This window comes from Lactuca serriola, chromosome 1, assembly GCF_051521515.1.
Source record: "Lactuca serriola cultivar US96UC23 chromosome 1, Lser_US96UC23_V15, whole genome shotgun sequence".
In the NCBI taxonomy this organism is placed as follows: Eukaryota; Viridiplantae; Streptophyta; class Magnoliopsida; order Asterales; family Asteraceae; genus Lactuca; species Lactuca serriola.
This window is the reverse complement of record NC_136408.1, coordinates 84191726-84207560: the sequence shown is the minus strand read 5'-3', so window position 1 is coordinate 84207560 and position 15835 is coordinate 84191726. Positions and strand designations below refer to the sequence as shown.

At 32.0% G+C, this 15835-nt stretch overlaps 1 protein-coding gene across 2 annotated transcripts; it reads left to right on the top strand.

Annotated features, from left to right (window-relative positions):
• Positions 1-2408: 2408 nt before the first annotated feature.
• On the top strand, positions 2409-5615 carry LOC145093824 (protein FAR1-RELATED SEQUENCE 4-like). Of its 2 annotated transcripts, none has more exons than XM_079032087.1 (4): positions 2409-2558; positions 2973-5111; positions 5198-5254; positions 5347-5615. In XM_079032087.1, the coding sequence occupies exons 2-4, from the start codon at positions 3093-3095 to the stop codon at positions 5500-5502; spliced, it is 2232 nt and encodes a 743-aa protein (XP_078888213.1). In that variant the 5' UTR covers positions 2409-2558; positions 2973-3092; the 3' UTR covers positions 5503-5615. The 2 variants fall into 2 exon arrangements, with proteins under 2 accessions (XP_078888213.1, XP_078888207.1); XM_079032081.1 differs by having other exon boundaries at positions 2409-2627.
• Positions 5616-15835: the final 10220 nt, after the last annotated feature.

The window sequence follows — 15835 nt, the reverse complement described above, 5'->3', positions numbered from 1 at the left end:
CCGCCTAACACTATAACAAGACAATAAAAAGACTTTAATTTTCTTTTTTCAAATAACCAAATGGATACAACTTGAAGGGCTAATCAATAACTTTTTATGCAATTTATATATATAACATGTAGAATTTCCCCATTGAGGGCACCTACCCCCACACACATTTACCTGCATTGTCCTTGGCGAGTTGAATGACATGTAAACTGCATTGATGTTGTAACAATATACTATAGTGACATTCAAGGGATGGAAACGAAGCCCGTGAAGGAGATTTCAAAACCGCGAAGTCTCACTAACCACGTTTGACACACCATGAGATAAGATTATCGCCAATAAAACACAATGACTAGAAGTGGAGCGTCCGTTGGTAGGGCGACCACCATAGTTAGCATCTGCTTAAACAATAAGATTTGATGTAGGAGACACATGAATCTGAATGTCGTGATCAATGGTATCACATATGTAATTTAGGATGTGCTTGAGATTGTGAAGGTAAAGCTCTTAGGGATCACACATGTATAGACAAATATGCTGAACAACAAAGGCCAGATCAAGACGAGTAAACGTAAAATACCGGAGAGCCCCAACAAGACTATGAAACATGGACGAGTCAACAACTTCCATTGAAACCCTCGTAAGAAGTGAAGAAAAAAATATCAAATAAATATTTCATTTTGACCGTAAATTCTTTTATAGTAGATTAAGTGACTCAATGAGTAACATTCAAACCCCAACCAACTTATCAGCGAACCAATTTTTCATTTAATGTTATATGTTATATATGTTAGTATCAAGAATCGATAAACAATAACGGACACACAATAATAAGATGTGAAGAAAAAAGAACGCAAAGATTTAACATTATTTACACGATTAAGTAATCAACTAATCCACATACGAACTAGAGAATGTTTTTATTAGTGGTAAAAATACAATCATTATGCACATGCTTTATACTTAGGGTACAATTATACATGGAGATCTATTTATAAACGCATGCTAACCTAAAATCTGCTTAAAGGCCTAAAACTTAATAATCTAAAAACAAGCTTTCTAGTTAATGGAAATGCACCGCAAATTTTGTTATGAGCATCATAAACATTTTTCTGAGCACCATATACCTTGGAATGAAGTCAAAGGAAGGTCCAGACTCCATTCTAAGTCTCAGTATTGACAATGAGGTCAAAAGAAAGATCAGACTTCACAATCCAACAATATTGAGTGTTTACCAAAGCCTAAAAATGTGGTTTTCAGTAATCCAACCCACATCACCTCAACCTCAAGAGTCAAGAGAGTCGTGTAACCTACCTAAAAGAAGCTTAAGACCCATGAGGATAAAAAATAGTCCAAGTCTGCAAGGTGCTACACCTTAAATGAGTGACCCTACAACTAGGAGCACCCATATACTCCAAGAGTTGGACTCGAGTCCATTATCCGTTTCATGTAGTTTACCAAAACACCGAATTTGTCATCCCATAACCAAATTAGATGTGCCTTGGAGGCTATATTTGAGTAGTTGGGATTGTCTTAGGTGGTCATGGTTGTTTGTACTAATGTGGATGTAAAACAAACTGGATCTTGTATTTTTACATGTCTTAATACATTGTTAATATTGTATCAATAATTCGATGGCAAAAAAATAACTTCTTATCAAGTTACAACAGAAAGCATAATAGACATATTGTTTTAGTCTTGTATTCATATTATATATAATATGTTATTATTTTTAATGAATTTTTAACTGTTAAAACTTGTCAAGAACATTTAAAGAAGATGTTTAACATGATTTTACAATTTGCATCGGGTAAAGTTTGGGGTGGCAGATCGGATAGTCCTTTCGTATTTTTAGCTGACGAAACACAAAACGACAACTTTTATAAAACACGAACACGACATAACAATGATGTCGTGTTTGCTTTACTAACATGACAACGATCCATTTTAAACACAATAAAAACGACCAACATGACAAACACGAAAAAGATGAAATAAAATAAACTTTTAATTTCTTTTGTTAACATTAATCTTACAAAGCACAAAAAAATAAGAAAAACACATATTAATATAATGTCAATTTTCTGTCAAATCCGATACAAACACGATACGACACAATATAGTATTTTTTACACTTGATAGGAACATTAAATAAACAATAATTCGAATTTCAATTTCGTCTTAATTTCGTCGTGTGTCATATATTTTTATCATGTAATTGATTGTCACCTACTTAAAATATGAAAAATACGAGGACCAATATATAATTTGAACAAAGTTAGGGGGTTTTGGATTTTTTTTTCTAATTTGGAATGCAACATTATTTTAATTCCGAATCTACCCTTAAATCAAAGAATAACACGTGTCACCTCTACATCACGAGTGCACTTTAAAGCAAATACAAATGCGAGTACGGAAGCCGATCAAAATGTAACCAAGTTCTTTTAAAACCTTCTTCTTCATCCTCCCCCAAATTCCCAGAGAAACCCTAAAAATATCGAAACTGCGAATACATTGGCAATCTTGTGATCTCAATCGAAATTACTGCTACCTTCATCTCCATATCCTAGGTAGCTCTTCAATCTCTCGTGATTTATCTGCAATTTTGGTGAAATCTTCCTCGTCTCATATATTTCCCGGTATTTGATCTGAATTTCCATTTTCACTTATGAAATTTCGTTGCTTGATGCTATAATAACCTAAATATTCGTATATGCAGTTCAACGTTTTAATGCAACGCACACTTACATTTACATGCCAGATTCTCGATTCATGAATTGTACCTTTACTGATAGTTTTTACATATTTACTTTGAACATCTTAGCTAATTTCGGTCTGGGTTTTGAACTTAAGTTATGACGAAAAACTTGTGTTAAATTCCATCACAGTTCATATGAACTATGTTCTTTCTTTTGCTTAATTAGGAAATGTAATAATTATAAATTCTTCACCATTGATTTAACTTTTTGTCTTTCAATCTCCAGGCTATCTTCTGGATCAACAAGACACATACTTATGTATCCCTGAATATGGTAGACCAAATGTGAACATGTATTGTGGTTGAATTTTGAATTATTCAACATCTTCCATTCACCACTGCAAATATGGATATTAATACTGTTTCAGAGAGTATTAAATCAGAACCTCAAGAAACAATGGAATTCGATTCAAACGAAGCAGCATACGAATTCTACAAAGAATACGCGAAATCTGTTGGATTTGGAACTGCTAAACTGAGTAGTCGTCGTTCAAGAGCATCAAAAGAGTTCATTGATGCTAAATTCTCATGCATAAGATACGGAAACAAACAGCAATCTGATGATGCAATCAATCCAAGACCTTCACCTAAAATAGGTTGTAAAGCAAGTATGCATGTCAAAAGAAGACAAAATGGAAAATGGTACATTCATAGTTTCATAAAAGACCATAACCATGAGCTTTTACCTTCTCAATCACATTTCTTCCGAAGCCATAGAAACTCTGATCATCTCAAGAACGACACCAAGGTACGTAGAAAGACGATATTATCCTCCATGTCAAAACAATATAACATATATCAATCAACTGGTTTGGAGAGTTATCTTAGAAATCAAGATGACAGGGGTAGGAGTTTGACATTAGAAGAAGGTGATGCTCAAATACTTCTTGAATCATTTGTCACAATGCAAGAAGAGAATCCAAAATTCTTTTATGCTGTTGATTTAAACGAAGAACATCAACTCAGAAACGTATTTTGGGTTGATGCAAAAGGCATGGATGATTACACAAACTTTAGTGATGTGGTTTCTTTTGACACGACTTATTTTTACAACAAATATAAAATCCCATTGGTTCTTTTTATCGGTGTCAACCAACATTGTCAACCTACATTACTTGGATGTGGATTGATTGCAGATGAAACATTATTCACATTCATTTGGTTATTTCAAACATGGTATTTAGCAATGGGAAGTAAGTCTCCAAATGTAATAGTCACTGATCAAAGCAATTCTCTAGAAGCAGCCATTGTAGCAGTTTTCCCAGACACCCGACATTGTTACAATCTATGGAATGTTCTAGAAAAAGTTTCAAGGCAACTTGATTATTTAAACCCATGGCATGACACTTTCATGGCCAAATTTAGTAAATGCATACAAAAATCATGGACTGAAGAAAAGTTTGATAAAAGATGGGGTAAATTAGTTAACAAATTCAATCTTAATGATGACACATGGTTTCAATCTTTATACCAAGATCGCAAACTGTGGGCCCCAACTTTTATAAAAAACATTTCTTTCGCTGGTTTGTCTACATTTTCTCGATCCGAGAGTCCGAATTCCTTCTTTGACAAATACATTCATCCAGAAACTTCTTTGAAAGAGTTTCTAGAACAATACAAAGTGATAATGGAAGATATACACGAAGAACAAGCGAAAGCAGATTTCGACACGTGGCATGATACACCCGAGTTGAAATCCCCATCACCCTTTGAAAAACAGTTATCTTTCGTATACACTCATGAGATCTTCAAGAAGTTTCAAGATGAAGTGTTGGGAGCAGCTGCGTGTCATTTAAAGATAGAAAAAGAAGAAGGGAATTGTGTGACTTATGTAGTCAAAGACTTTGAAACAAGTCAAGATTACATGGTGGAATGGAATGAGACACAATTGGATATTAATTGTTCTTGTAGGACATTTGAGTTTAAAGGGTTTTTATGTAGACATGCAGTTGTTGTTCTTCAAATGTCTGGTGTCTTTAGTATTCCGTTTAAATACGTATTACAAAGATGGACAAATGCAGCTCAAAGTAAGTACCCGATTTCTGAAAAACTTGAAAATGTACAAACGAAAACACGAAGACTCAATGATTTATGTAGGAGGGCTATAATTTTGGGGGAAGAAGGGTCGATTTCTCAAGAGAGTTACAAGATTGCATTGGGTGCAATAAAAGATGCTTTGGTGCAATGTTCGAATGTAAATAATAATAATAATAATAACAATAATAATAATAATAATAATTCTGTTGTGAATGAAGTAAGTGTAAGACCTTCAACATCAACGTATGAGGAAGAAGAGCAAGTGCCTAATTTGAATGTGGAGAAGTTGAAAAAGGGTGTTAAGAGAACAGAAAATGGGAAAGAGAAGGTTTGTTTATTTGTTTATTTGATTAATTGGTTATAATTTTTTAACTTTTCACCATGGTAATAATAAACTTATGTCATATGATTCAGGTAGCTACACAACCAGAAGTTGTAAATATTGGAATCGATGCGAGTTTTCACCACATGGTTTGTGTTTAATCTTTATTCTTTCCCCATCAATATAAGTATAATTTGTTTATATAATATTATAAAAAAAATGGTTATATTTATTTTTTCAGGAACTTCCTAACACAAGGCTGTTACAATTACACAACATGATGCCACCACATTTACAAGGTGTAGTAGTAGTACCCACAATGTTTCACAATGTGGCATCTTCACAGTTTCATAATGTAGCTTCAGCACAATTACAAAACACTCGTCTTCCACATTAGTTCAAGTTCTATCCCTTTTTGTTGATAATATTTTATTGTAATCTAGCAAATATTAATTCACACTGTTAATTTTGTGAAAATATCAGGAACTATTTTATTTTTGCTTATTGAGATATAGATTTCCATCTAGTAATCTACCAAACATTAATTCAACAGTCAACAGACAGCAATAGTATGTTGACTATCGATGAAAGGTAAAACCGGAAGAACTTTAGTTTTGAATTTTGGATTTTAACCATTTACAATCCTTAATCGTTCATTTCATCAAACACCGTTTTCCATTACCATTATGGTTTATGTTACTAGAGCTAGGATGCTATCATAACTAACAAATAATAAAGAGAATAAATAGCATTGAAAACTTAGAAAATAACAATATGTATAATAAATAATAAGAGGAAATCGTTTTGACATTAATGGAGTGGTTTATATTTAAAAATACGTTTTAAGTATTATCTTACTTTTATTGTATATGGGAGGTAGGTAGATCCCCTCGCTCAGATAAGATAAGAAAAGATAAGAAAAAAAAAGTAAGTATGTAATGTAATAGTAGCACACCAATAATTTTAGGAGTAGCAGATTTTTTTTTTAATTATTATTATTATTATTTTTTTCAAAACTACACTATTTGCGATATTTTTAAGTGTAGCAATTTAGGGGTGTCAATCCCAACCCGATTCCAACCCAATAAGTACCAGGTTGGGTTAAAATTTTGAATCCATTTAATTAAATGGGTCAATCTGTTTAACCCGTTTAATTAAATGGGTTGGGTTAAGGTTGAAAATTTTAATCCGTTTACAACCCGTTTAAAAAGTTTAAATATTTTTTTATTTATATTTATTTACTATTATTATTTATTGATCATTATATTTTGGTTATTTTTTATTTATCAAAAACCATGGGCCAGTAACCATTACTGGAATGCGAGTCGGTAAAAGTGATAATTGAGTTGTGTAAAATTTAGAAATTAAACGTTTATAATGTTTTTTGGTTGTAAACACTTAGATATGTTTGTATTATGGGCTTATAAAGTTATTGTTGTATATTTTTCAAACTTGAACAATTATTATAAATTATAAACAATTTTATTTGAAGAATTATTTGATTATTAAGAAGTTTTTTGTGAAAATTTAAACAGGTTAAACCAGGTTTAACCTGTTTAGTAAATAGATTGGGTTGCTAAAACAATAAACAGGTCAATCCGATTTCAATTCATTTACTAAAAAGTTTGGGTTGGGTTGAGAATTCCCAACCCGTTTACTTAAATAGGTTGCGTTAGATAGAGATTTTCAACTCATTTAGTTAAACAGGTCAACCCGTTTATGACCTAACCCAACCCATTTCTCAAATGGTGACATGGTCGATTTTTTTTTTTTGGTTTAATGCTAGAATTTAAAAAAACATTAATTGGGTTAGGTGGTTACAAAAATCAATTATAACTATTGTTTTATGTTTTGTTGTTTTTGCTAGTTCTTTTTAATAAAATCCCTGACATTAAAAAAAATTCCTAGTGAGAATAAGCGTGTGTTCGGTTCCAGAACCATAAGATTGAAAGTACTTGACTCATTGTTATGGAATCGAAAATAATTGAAAATCATGTTTGAAATTCAAAAATAACCGAAAAACCGAGACTATCGATGTGATTGGAAACTACATCCCTAGTGAATGTTTTTGATGGTTAAATACATGTTAAACATTACCTAAATCATTTTATAACGATAATTTGTAATACTTATCTATTTGGCTATAATAACCGGCCATATAAATATACCAACGACATTTTTGGAATATATATATATATATATATATATATATATATATATATATATATATATATATATATATATATATATATATATATATATATATATATATATATATATATATAGGGTTAGGTTCATGTGAGACGGCCTAATTTTATGAGACCGTAAGACGCATTTTTTTTTTAATTTTTTTAATTTTTTTTAGTTAATTCAAGTTCCGAAAATAATATTTAAAAAAAGAATTTTTGGATTTTTCCATTTATTTTGCATTTTAAAATTATTTTTTAGAATATGTACAGTGTAATATTCTATTAGAATATTTCACGTATTTTAAAAAAAATAGATTTTTTTAAAACTTTTTAAAATTTTTTTTTAGTTAACTCAAGTTCCGAAAATAATATTAAATTTTTTTTTAGATTTTTTCATTTATTTTGCATTTTAAAATTATTTTTTAGAATATGTCAGTGTAATATTCTATTAGAATATTTCACGTATTTTAAAAAAAAAAACGGATTTTTTTATTTTATTTTTTTAGTTAATTCAAGATCCGAAAATAATATTTAAAAAAAGAAATTTTGGATTTTTCCATTTATTTTACATTTTAAAATTATTTTTAGATTTGGTCTCACGGTCTCACAAAATTAGAATGGTCTCAAATGAACCTGAACATATATATACATATATATATATATATATATATATATATATATATATATATATATATATATATATTCAAATGAGAACCCCTAAAAGTTAAGAACCCTAAAAACCTCTAAACTTAAACTACAAAATAAGATATGGGTTATTTTTCTTGCATCCAAACACTCCTACTCACCTTCAAAATCTCAAACACAAACCCTCCATCTATCATCATCAACTACCACAATTGCCGCCACCTACCGTCGCCATTGCCGTTGACCGACGTCGGTTCTGGCCATCGTTACCATCATATTCCAACATCATCTTTTTCTCTTCATTTTTGGGTGAAACACCACCAGATCTACATCAGATCTGGTGTGTTTGATGTATTTCAAGTCTAGATCTACTCCATCACCACATCAGATCTACTCCACCACTGATTTTCACCACCACTGATGTTCAGATCTGTGAGCTCCGATGACACATCTTTATCTCGCCTCCATTTTTTTTCTCTCGATCTCCATGAAAGACCACCAGATCTGTTCAGATCTGGTCCACCACCAGCTCTACCAACCATAGATGTATGTTTTCAACCTCCAAAATCTTTTGTTTTCATTAGATCTGAAGCGGTTCAATCCATATCTATGATCTCCGACGTTAGAACTATGATTTCTGACAGCAAATATATGATTTTCGCTTATGGATCTATGATTTATGCCTTCAGATCTACGACTTCTGACGAGATTGACGAACTAGATCTGAGATCGATGTCAACTGCCACAACAATACTGCATTGTCGCTCCGGTGTAGCACCGCCCACTCAACTCCATCTTTTTCTCTCTGATCTTTAGTGAAACAACATCAGATTTGCATCAGTTATGTTGCTATTTGTTTACTTTTTTTCTTTCTTTCTGTTAAGACGTGAATTTAATGTTCTAATCTTTCATTTGTTGTTTACTTTTGTTAAATATAGTTTTTTCTACTATTAAGTTGTTAATCCATGTTTATTATGTTTTTTTTCCAATGTTTGCATCAAGTTTTTATTCACTTTATGTTTTATTGTTGTTAAGCTGTGAATTGAATTTAAAATGTGTGTTATTATGTTAGTGTTTCTCAGATAATATGAATTTTGATTTTTTTAACTTTTGAACTGTGATGTTTTAATGTTTCAACTATTGTTTAGTTTTATTTAAGTTAGTTACTGTGAATGCGTGAATTAATACGTTTTTATGTTATAAATACAATGAATGAGAGTTCTAAACTGATTACTAAACCGTGAATGAGAGTTCTGAAAAACTCTATTAAACTGTGAATTTATGTGGTGCACACAATGTATCTGATTAATTTTGTATACTAAACTGTGAATTGTGTATTATGTTATAAATTTTATTCACGACTTAATATATTAAATTCACAATTTAATACATATAAATGTCTTCATATATTAACGTCTAAATATAAGTTTTTGATAAACAAATTCACAATTTATTAATTTTGTATACTAAACTGTGATTGTGATTCATTGAATTATAACAAACATTCTGAAAGAATACCAAGTATAATTCTTAAAAAATAATAACATTCTAGATGTCTTGTGTATGTTTGACCTCTAAGCCAATTCAAAATATGCTAGCATTATATGAGATTGACATTTTGTGACATTGACATTCTGTCAGAATTGTATTGCATGAGAATGATTTTATACAAGGAGCCTTTCCCATCAGGTCTTCAAGCCATTCTTTAAGCCATTTCTATCACAAATTCATTGCCAAATACTTTGTAGTGATACACTTGTAACAACTGCACATTAAACATATAATTAATTAACTACAAATTCTATCAGAAAAAGCAATAATATTCTTATATAATAAACTATTCTTTCAGAATGGAAATATTATAAAAAGGTAAACAAGGTCAAAGCTATGATCAGCCCATATGTCTGTTTGCTTCAACATCATAAACATAAGGAAAAATCAGTTTGCTTCAACATCAAATCTATGATCAGGATAGATGTTTGCTTCAACATCATAAACATAGATTGAATCATCAATACTTCCAGCTACAAGTTCTCTGCCATCAAAGAATGGTGTCTCTGAATTTCTGAAAAAAATAAAAAATTACAAAAACCTAACTCAAAAAACTTAATCAAAGATAATAAAGTTCATGTAAACTTACCAGCATCTCCTCATTAACCGGTGATTCCATCACTAACCATGTATACAATCTGAGAATGTCATATTTCTCTTTGGCATTTCATCAAACACTTTAAGGGCGCTCCCTAAATCACCACATTTTCTATGAATCATGAATGAAAAAAAAACCAATTCAGAACCATTAACATCAAATGAGTTACACAGGAGGGTATATCTCCTGTGTTCGGTTTCCATACGATCGAAGAAAAAAAAGCATAAATGGTTACGTGGCTTCGGTTTTGATTGAAAATGGTAGAACCCCCATTTTTTTAACCACAGCCACTGAATCATTATTGTAACGAAAACTTATGAACAAACATAAAATCAAATTCCAATAACATTATAACACACAAATAATAACATTAATAGAGATAATTTGTTGTACTCCTGGTTCAGTAATTACATCAAACACATGGTGGGCATTGATGAATTCTAACAGATTTTTACTAGACATTTCGGTTGTCCATGGGAATTGGGAGTATTTCCTGCAAATTGCCAAAGTATTTACAGAACTTAATTTAACCTGGGATTTATGTTGATCACAGATGACAAAATGAGCAACTGGAAATTGTTCGTTTACAAATAGGGTCCATATTTGGGGAAATCCAAGGAAAAGAAACAACATGTACCTTGTGTTCATGCTCCATCTGATACCCAACTTTGCGCCATTGAGCAAGCGTAGATCCATGAAATACAACGACTGTAAAATAGGAATCTAAAAGAAGGATTATGTCTGGAGTGATAGAAGCGACGTCTAAGAGAGCTGGTTAAGACCTAAAACACAATTCCAAGTCATCTCAATCTCCAAAACGATGAACGAACCCAATCACGCTAAAAGAAAATAGATTCAATATTCAAATATACTTGTACGAATTGAGAGCGTCGCATATTGATTAGGATTATGCGAGATCAAGAATTGATCGTTAGGAGGGAAGAAAAGGGTTCGTGCGTTTCTCTTCTCCATCTCGTGTGTGCGCATCAGAAAAAAACGAAGAAACGATCGACTCCTTTTATCTGTGATGTGTGTCGACTGGAAGAAGAAAGAAGAAATCAAGGTCTTGATCGATTGTGTTTAGGGGTGTCGGTCATTCATCTTGGTAATTCCTTGAATATAACACACGATGCAAGAGAGAGAGTAGGTCAAAATTATTGATTTTATTTCCTTAATTGCAGGATTTCAATTAAATGATTCCTTAATTAAAAAGTACAAAATGTCCAGAATACCCTTAAATGATTTATTTAATTGTTTATTACTTCTTGAATTCTCATTGGTGCATTTAGGCACACAATACTTGCTAAAAACATTTGAACCTAGCTCTCTCTTTCTCTCTCTCTCTCTCTCTCTATATATATATATATATATATATATATATATATATATATATATATATATATATTGTAACGCCCGTAGATCAGGGCTAGTCAATTTAGAGACGATAAGCGTCAAAAATGACTTTTTGATAGAAGATTATTTAGAATGAATAATCTTAACTAAGTTGTAGTATATGTTACAAGGATTCCGTACATATAAAGAACGCCCAAATCTGACTTCGTATGAAGAAGTTATGATTTATCGAAGTTTCGACTTAGCGGTATGCAGCCTGAAATACTCGATTTGAGATCGAGCGGTTTTTAGCCGAAACAATCTAAACGAGAATCGAAGATCTCGTTGTTGGTATCGAAGCGATGAAAAGTTAGGCGAGAACGGACGTCAAACGAAGAAGTTATGAATTTATAACGAAGTTTTTTCTGTCCCGGCCTATTAAAAATAAATAATAAAAATAAAGTCAAAATTAGCCGACGGAGTCTAAACGAAAGTTGTAGACTGTAGTCTCACCTACGCGTGGATATAAAGAACGTCGAAAACGGAGTTCGTATGAAGAAGATATGAATTTTCGAAGTTTATTAAATAATTAATAATTAAATTTAATTATTAAATCCGGCATTATCCGAAGAGGAGTCATCGGACTCATCCGAAGTATGCCCAGCGTACGAACGTACGTCCCGCGTACAGCGAAGCATGACATGCCTCGCACTCGAGTTCTTCGGATACGTAAGCAATGACGATTTCGGACCAGTACGCCCTGCGTACTCCGAGGCTCCAGCCTCCTATAAATAGGATGCGAGGGCAGCCGACTCCTTTGCTATTTTTCTCTCTTCTCTCTCCCATTTTGCATCGATTTGCGTGCCAGAAATACCCCGAAGCCCCGGTAATATTCTCGAGCCCCGAAGCAAGTCCCGAGATCCCGAAGATCCCGAGAAGTGCGGTTCCCGAGCCGAAGCTCTGCCCGCGAGAAGTTCGATTTTTGTGGAGATCTTCCAGATCTACCGAAGAATATTACTTCTATACGCCGTAGTGCTGTCCGATCATCTTCTGATCAGGTGAGTGTGTGGTTACTTTCTTCTGACGCATAAATACGAAGTATTTTATACGAAATACGTGTTATGTGTATATTTTGTTGTTATATGTGTGAATGTATATTCACTTTCTTCTACCGCATAAATATGAAGTATTTGCTATGAAGTACGTGCTAGGTGTTTATACAATGTTTATTTACTTGAGATAGATGTTGAAATAATGTTTTACACATGTTTTAAAAGATTTAAATTGTATATGTGTTTGCATCTACAAATATGTTGGGTAGAACATGGGTAGATGAAATAGTTGATGTGAGACGAAATAATAAGTATTTTTGAACTCAATGTGTTCATTAGGTATTTTTGAACTCTACGTGTTCATTTGGTGTTTGAACTCAATGTGTTCATTAGGTATTTTTGAACTCTACGTGTTCACTTGGTGTTTGAACTCAATGTGTTCATTAGTTATTTCCGAACTCTATGTGTTCACTTGGTATTTTTGGACTCAATGTGTTCATTAAGTATTTTTAAACTAGATGTGTTCACTTGGTGTTGTTGAACTGAGTGTGTTCACTAAGTGTTTTAGAACTAAGTATTCACCAGATGTTTTGAATTAATTGTTCACTAGGAGTGTTAGAACTAGGTGTTTGTTAAGTATGTTGAACTAAGTGTTTACCAATCGTAATTTGTGGACCTTGGCAGTGGTGGACTTTGTGTCAATTCCTTAGGTCAATCCTTAGGAATAAATGGATAAATGATAGTTGATTCTTAGGGTAAATCCTTAAGAAATAAAGGAGATAATGGGAATGAGTATTTGGGTTGATTGTTTGATAATTCAATATAATAAATGTATTATTATGGGTTGAAAACCCTACATGCTCACCAGGCTCCCAAGCCTGACCCACTTAGTTTTCTTTTCATTACAGGTAATGAATGGCACAAGGGTATAAGTTGGCGGACTTGACGAGAGATTTTGGATTATAGATCAGTAGTTATAAATAACTATTGTAAGGTCTATTTTATATTGTTTATGCTTTTGGTCTGTATCGAACATGACATCCCAAGGTTTTATTATTTAATGAAAATACATTCTATTTGAGAAATGTTTGGATAAATGGTTATCATATTTTTGTTTTTGGGAACAAATTCCGCAACAGTTTTCTTTAAACGATTACTCTGATTTTAAAAAAAACAAAGCATAAACAAATCGGTCTTTTCTGGCCGTGAAATTGGGGATGTCACAATTGGTATCAGAGCATTAGTTTAAGCGAACTAGGAATTTGTAGGAAATTTCTAGACTTAAACTTAGAATGCTAAGTAATGACTGGGAGGAGTGTGTCTAAAATATGTTAGGTAGTACACCTAAATTGACACAAGCACTAGTTTATTTTAGGAGTGATGCCTAAAATGCTTTTATGTGCTAAATGTTATATGTTGCCATATATGATTTTATTTGTTCGGATCTATGGTCTGTTGCCGACCGGATCTGGAAACCTTATGTGTTTAGGATTCTAAGCGTATGTCTACGGTATTAGAACTAGCATGTAAACGTTTCGGAGTAATAAGGATGATTTGAATATCTATCGTGAATGATGATCTAATTTCACCTTATTCGGTGTGTAGATCAAAAATGGTGAGAACAAGGAGTGGCGTTGGAAACGCAGATGAAAACAGGAATCAATCGCCAGTGATTGAGCAAATACCCGTTGTAGCAGCAGCACCAGAACCAATAACAATGGCTGGGGTGCAAGCCATGATTCGGGCTATGCTAGCCGAACAAAGGGATGAGATGCGACAAATGTTACATGAAAATAGGGACGAACCTATCATACCTATTGAGGAACCCGATCTGATTCCCGAACAATCGGAGGAAGGAAACAATAGTCGCGCTGTGAGTTAAGTTAGGACTCAAGGAGAACGAAGGAACGACCCGGAAAAGGGAAACAACAAGGATGGGAGAATGTACAAGAATTTCTTGGGCGCCAAGCCGCCAAGTCTTTCTGGGAGCCCAAAGCCTGTTGAGATTATGGATTGGATCTCTGAAATGGAGATGGTATTTGAAAGTTGTGACAGTAGCAACAAATATATATAATTTTTATATGTTATTCACATATGAATAACATACAGACTTGCATATTTGTTTTTTTTGTTTTAATAATCATATACTGAGAAAACATATTCATATATGAATATAACGTGGTAATTTAGTTTATGCATTTCATCAAACAGTTGGAGTGCATACAATTTAACTTTTTTTTTAAAATGTTAAAAACATGATATTTTGACTATTTAAATCTTACAAAAGAGTAGATTGATAGAGAATTATATGAAATTTAAAAAAAAAACGATTTGATCTTTTTCTAACCTCAATTTTGAAGTTTTATTTGATAATCGATGTTGAATGAATGATATGAAGTAGATTTTTGTTGATTATCGATGATGTTGATTTAATAACACTGGGAGTATAATTAATCATAGATGTTGAAGATCTGATCGTATTCAAGCACAAATGAAGGTTGAATTAAAAGAACCAAAAATGAATTTTTGTTGTTAACTGTTGAATCGTATTGATTATTGACGAAGATCGATAACTGATTAGCACTGAATAATGTTGATGATGGTTTAATTGAAAAAATCTGGATGATTGTTGAAAGTTGGAGAAGAAATTTGGATGATGAACGATGAATGAGTTTGAACTGTAATCTAATTCTCTACAGATACGTATTTGAGATTGAAGGTTGTTATCATATTTACAAGTTTGCCACCGTGTCTTTTTATGCTTAGATAAAATGAGTGGCTGAGAATGATTTCTCATTCTCAACCTTTTTTATTTTCTCAATTGAACCCACCCCTCTCTCTCTCTCTCTCTTTATATATATATATATATATATATATATATATATATATATATATATATATATATATATATATATATATATATATAGGGAAGAATTATATGGAAAATGAATGATTAGGGCAACACATATTTGAACCAATGAAAACATGACAACACATCACTTCCACAATACATTACTTGTGAAGAAAGAAATAGACACGTGTCATTTGATTATTGGTTCCGGTAGATGTTGCCCTAGTTATTTGTTTTCCATAGAACTCATTCCTATATATATATATATATATATATATATATATATATATATATATATATATATATATATATATATATATATATATATATATATATATATATATATATATATATAGAGCATACCATTAACACGAATCTAGTTAAGGGGCTTTGAGTTGCTTTCATGACTACAAGTTATTATTCAGATTGGATTATCTTCGAATAAATTTCATTAAGGAAAGGTTGCAACATGATCCAACTTCGATATTCAAGCTTATTATCTCAAACACACA

Bases quoted from the DNA above. Each gene is read 5' to 3' on its own strand.
- LOC145093824 (XM_079032087.1), top strand. From the start codon at position 3,093: ATGGATATTAATACTGTTTCAGAGAGTATTAAATCAGAACCTCAAGAA. The intron at 5,112-5,197 runs GTTTGTTTATTT...CATATGATTCAG, and splicing joins CAGAAAATGGGAAAGAGAAG to GTAGCTACACAACCAGAAGT. The intron at 5,255-5,346 runs GTTTGTGTTTAA...TTATTTTTTCAG, and splicing joins ATGCGAGTTTTCACCACATG to GAACTTCCTAACACAAGGCT.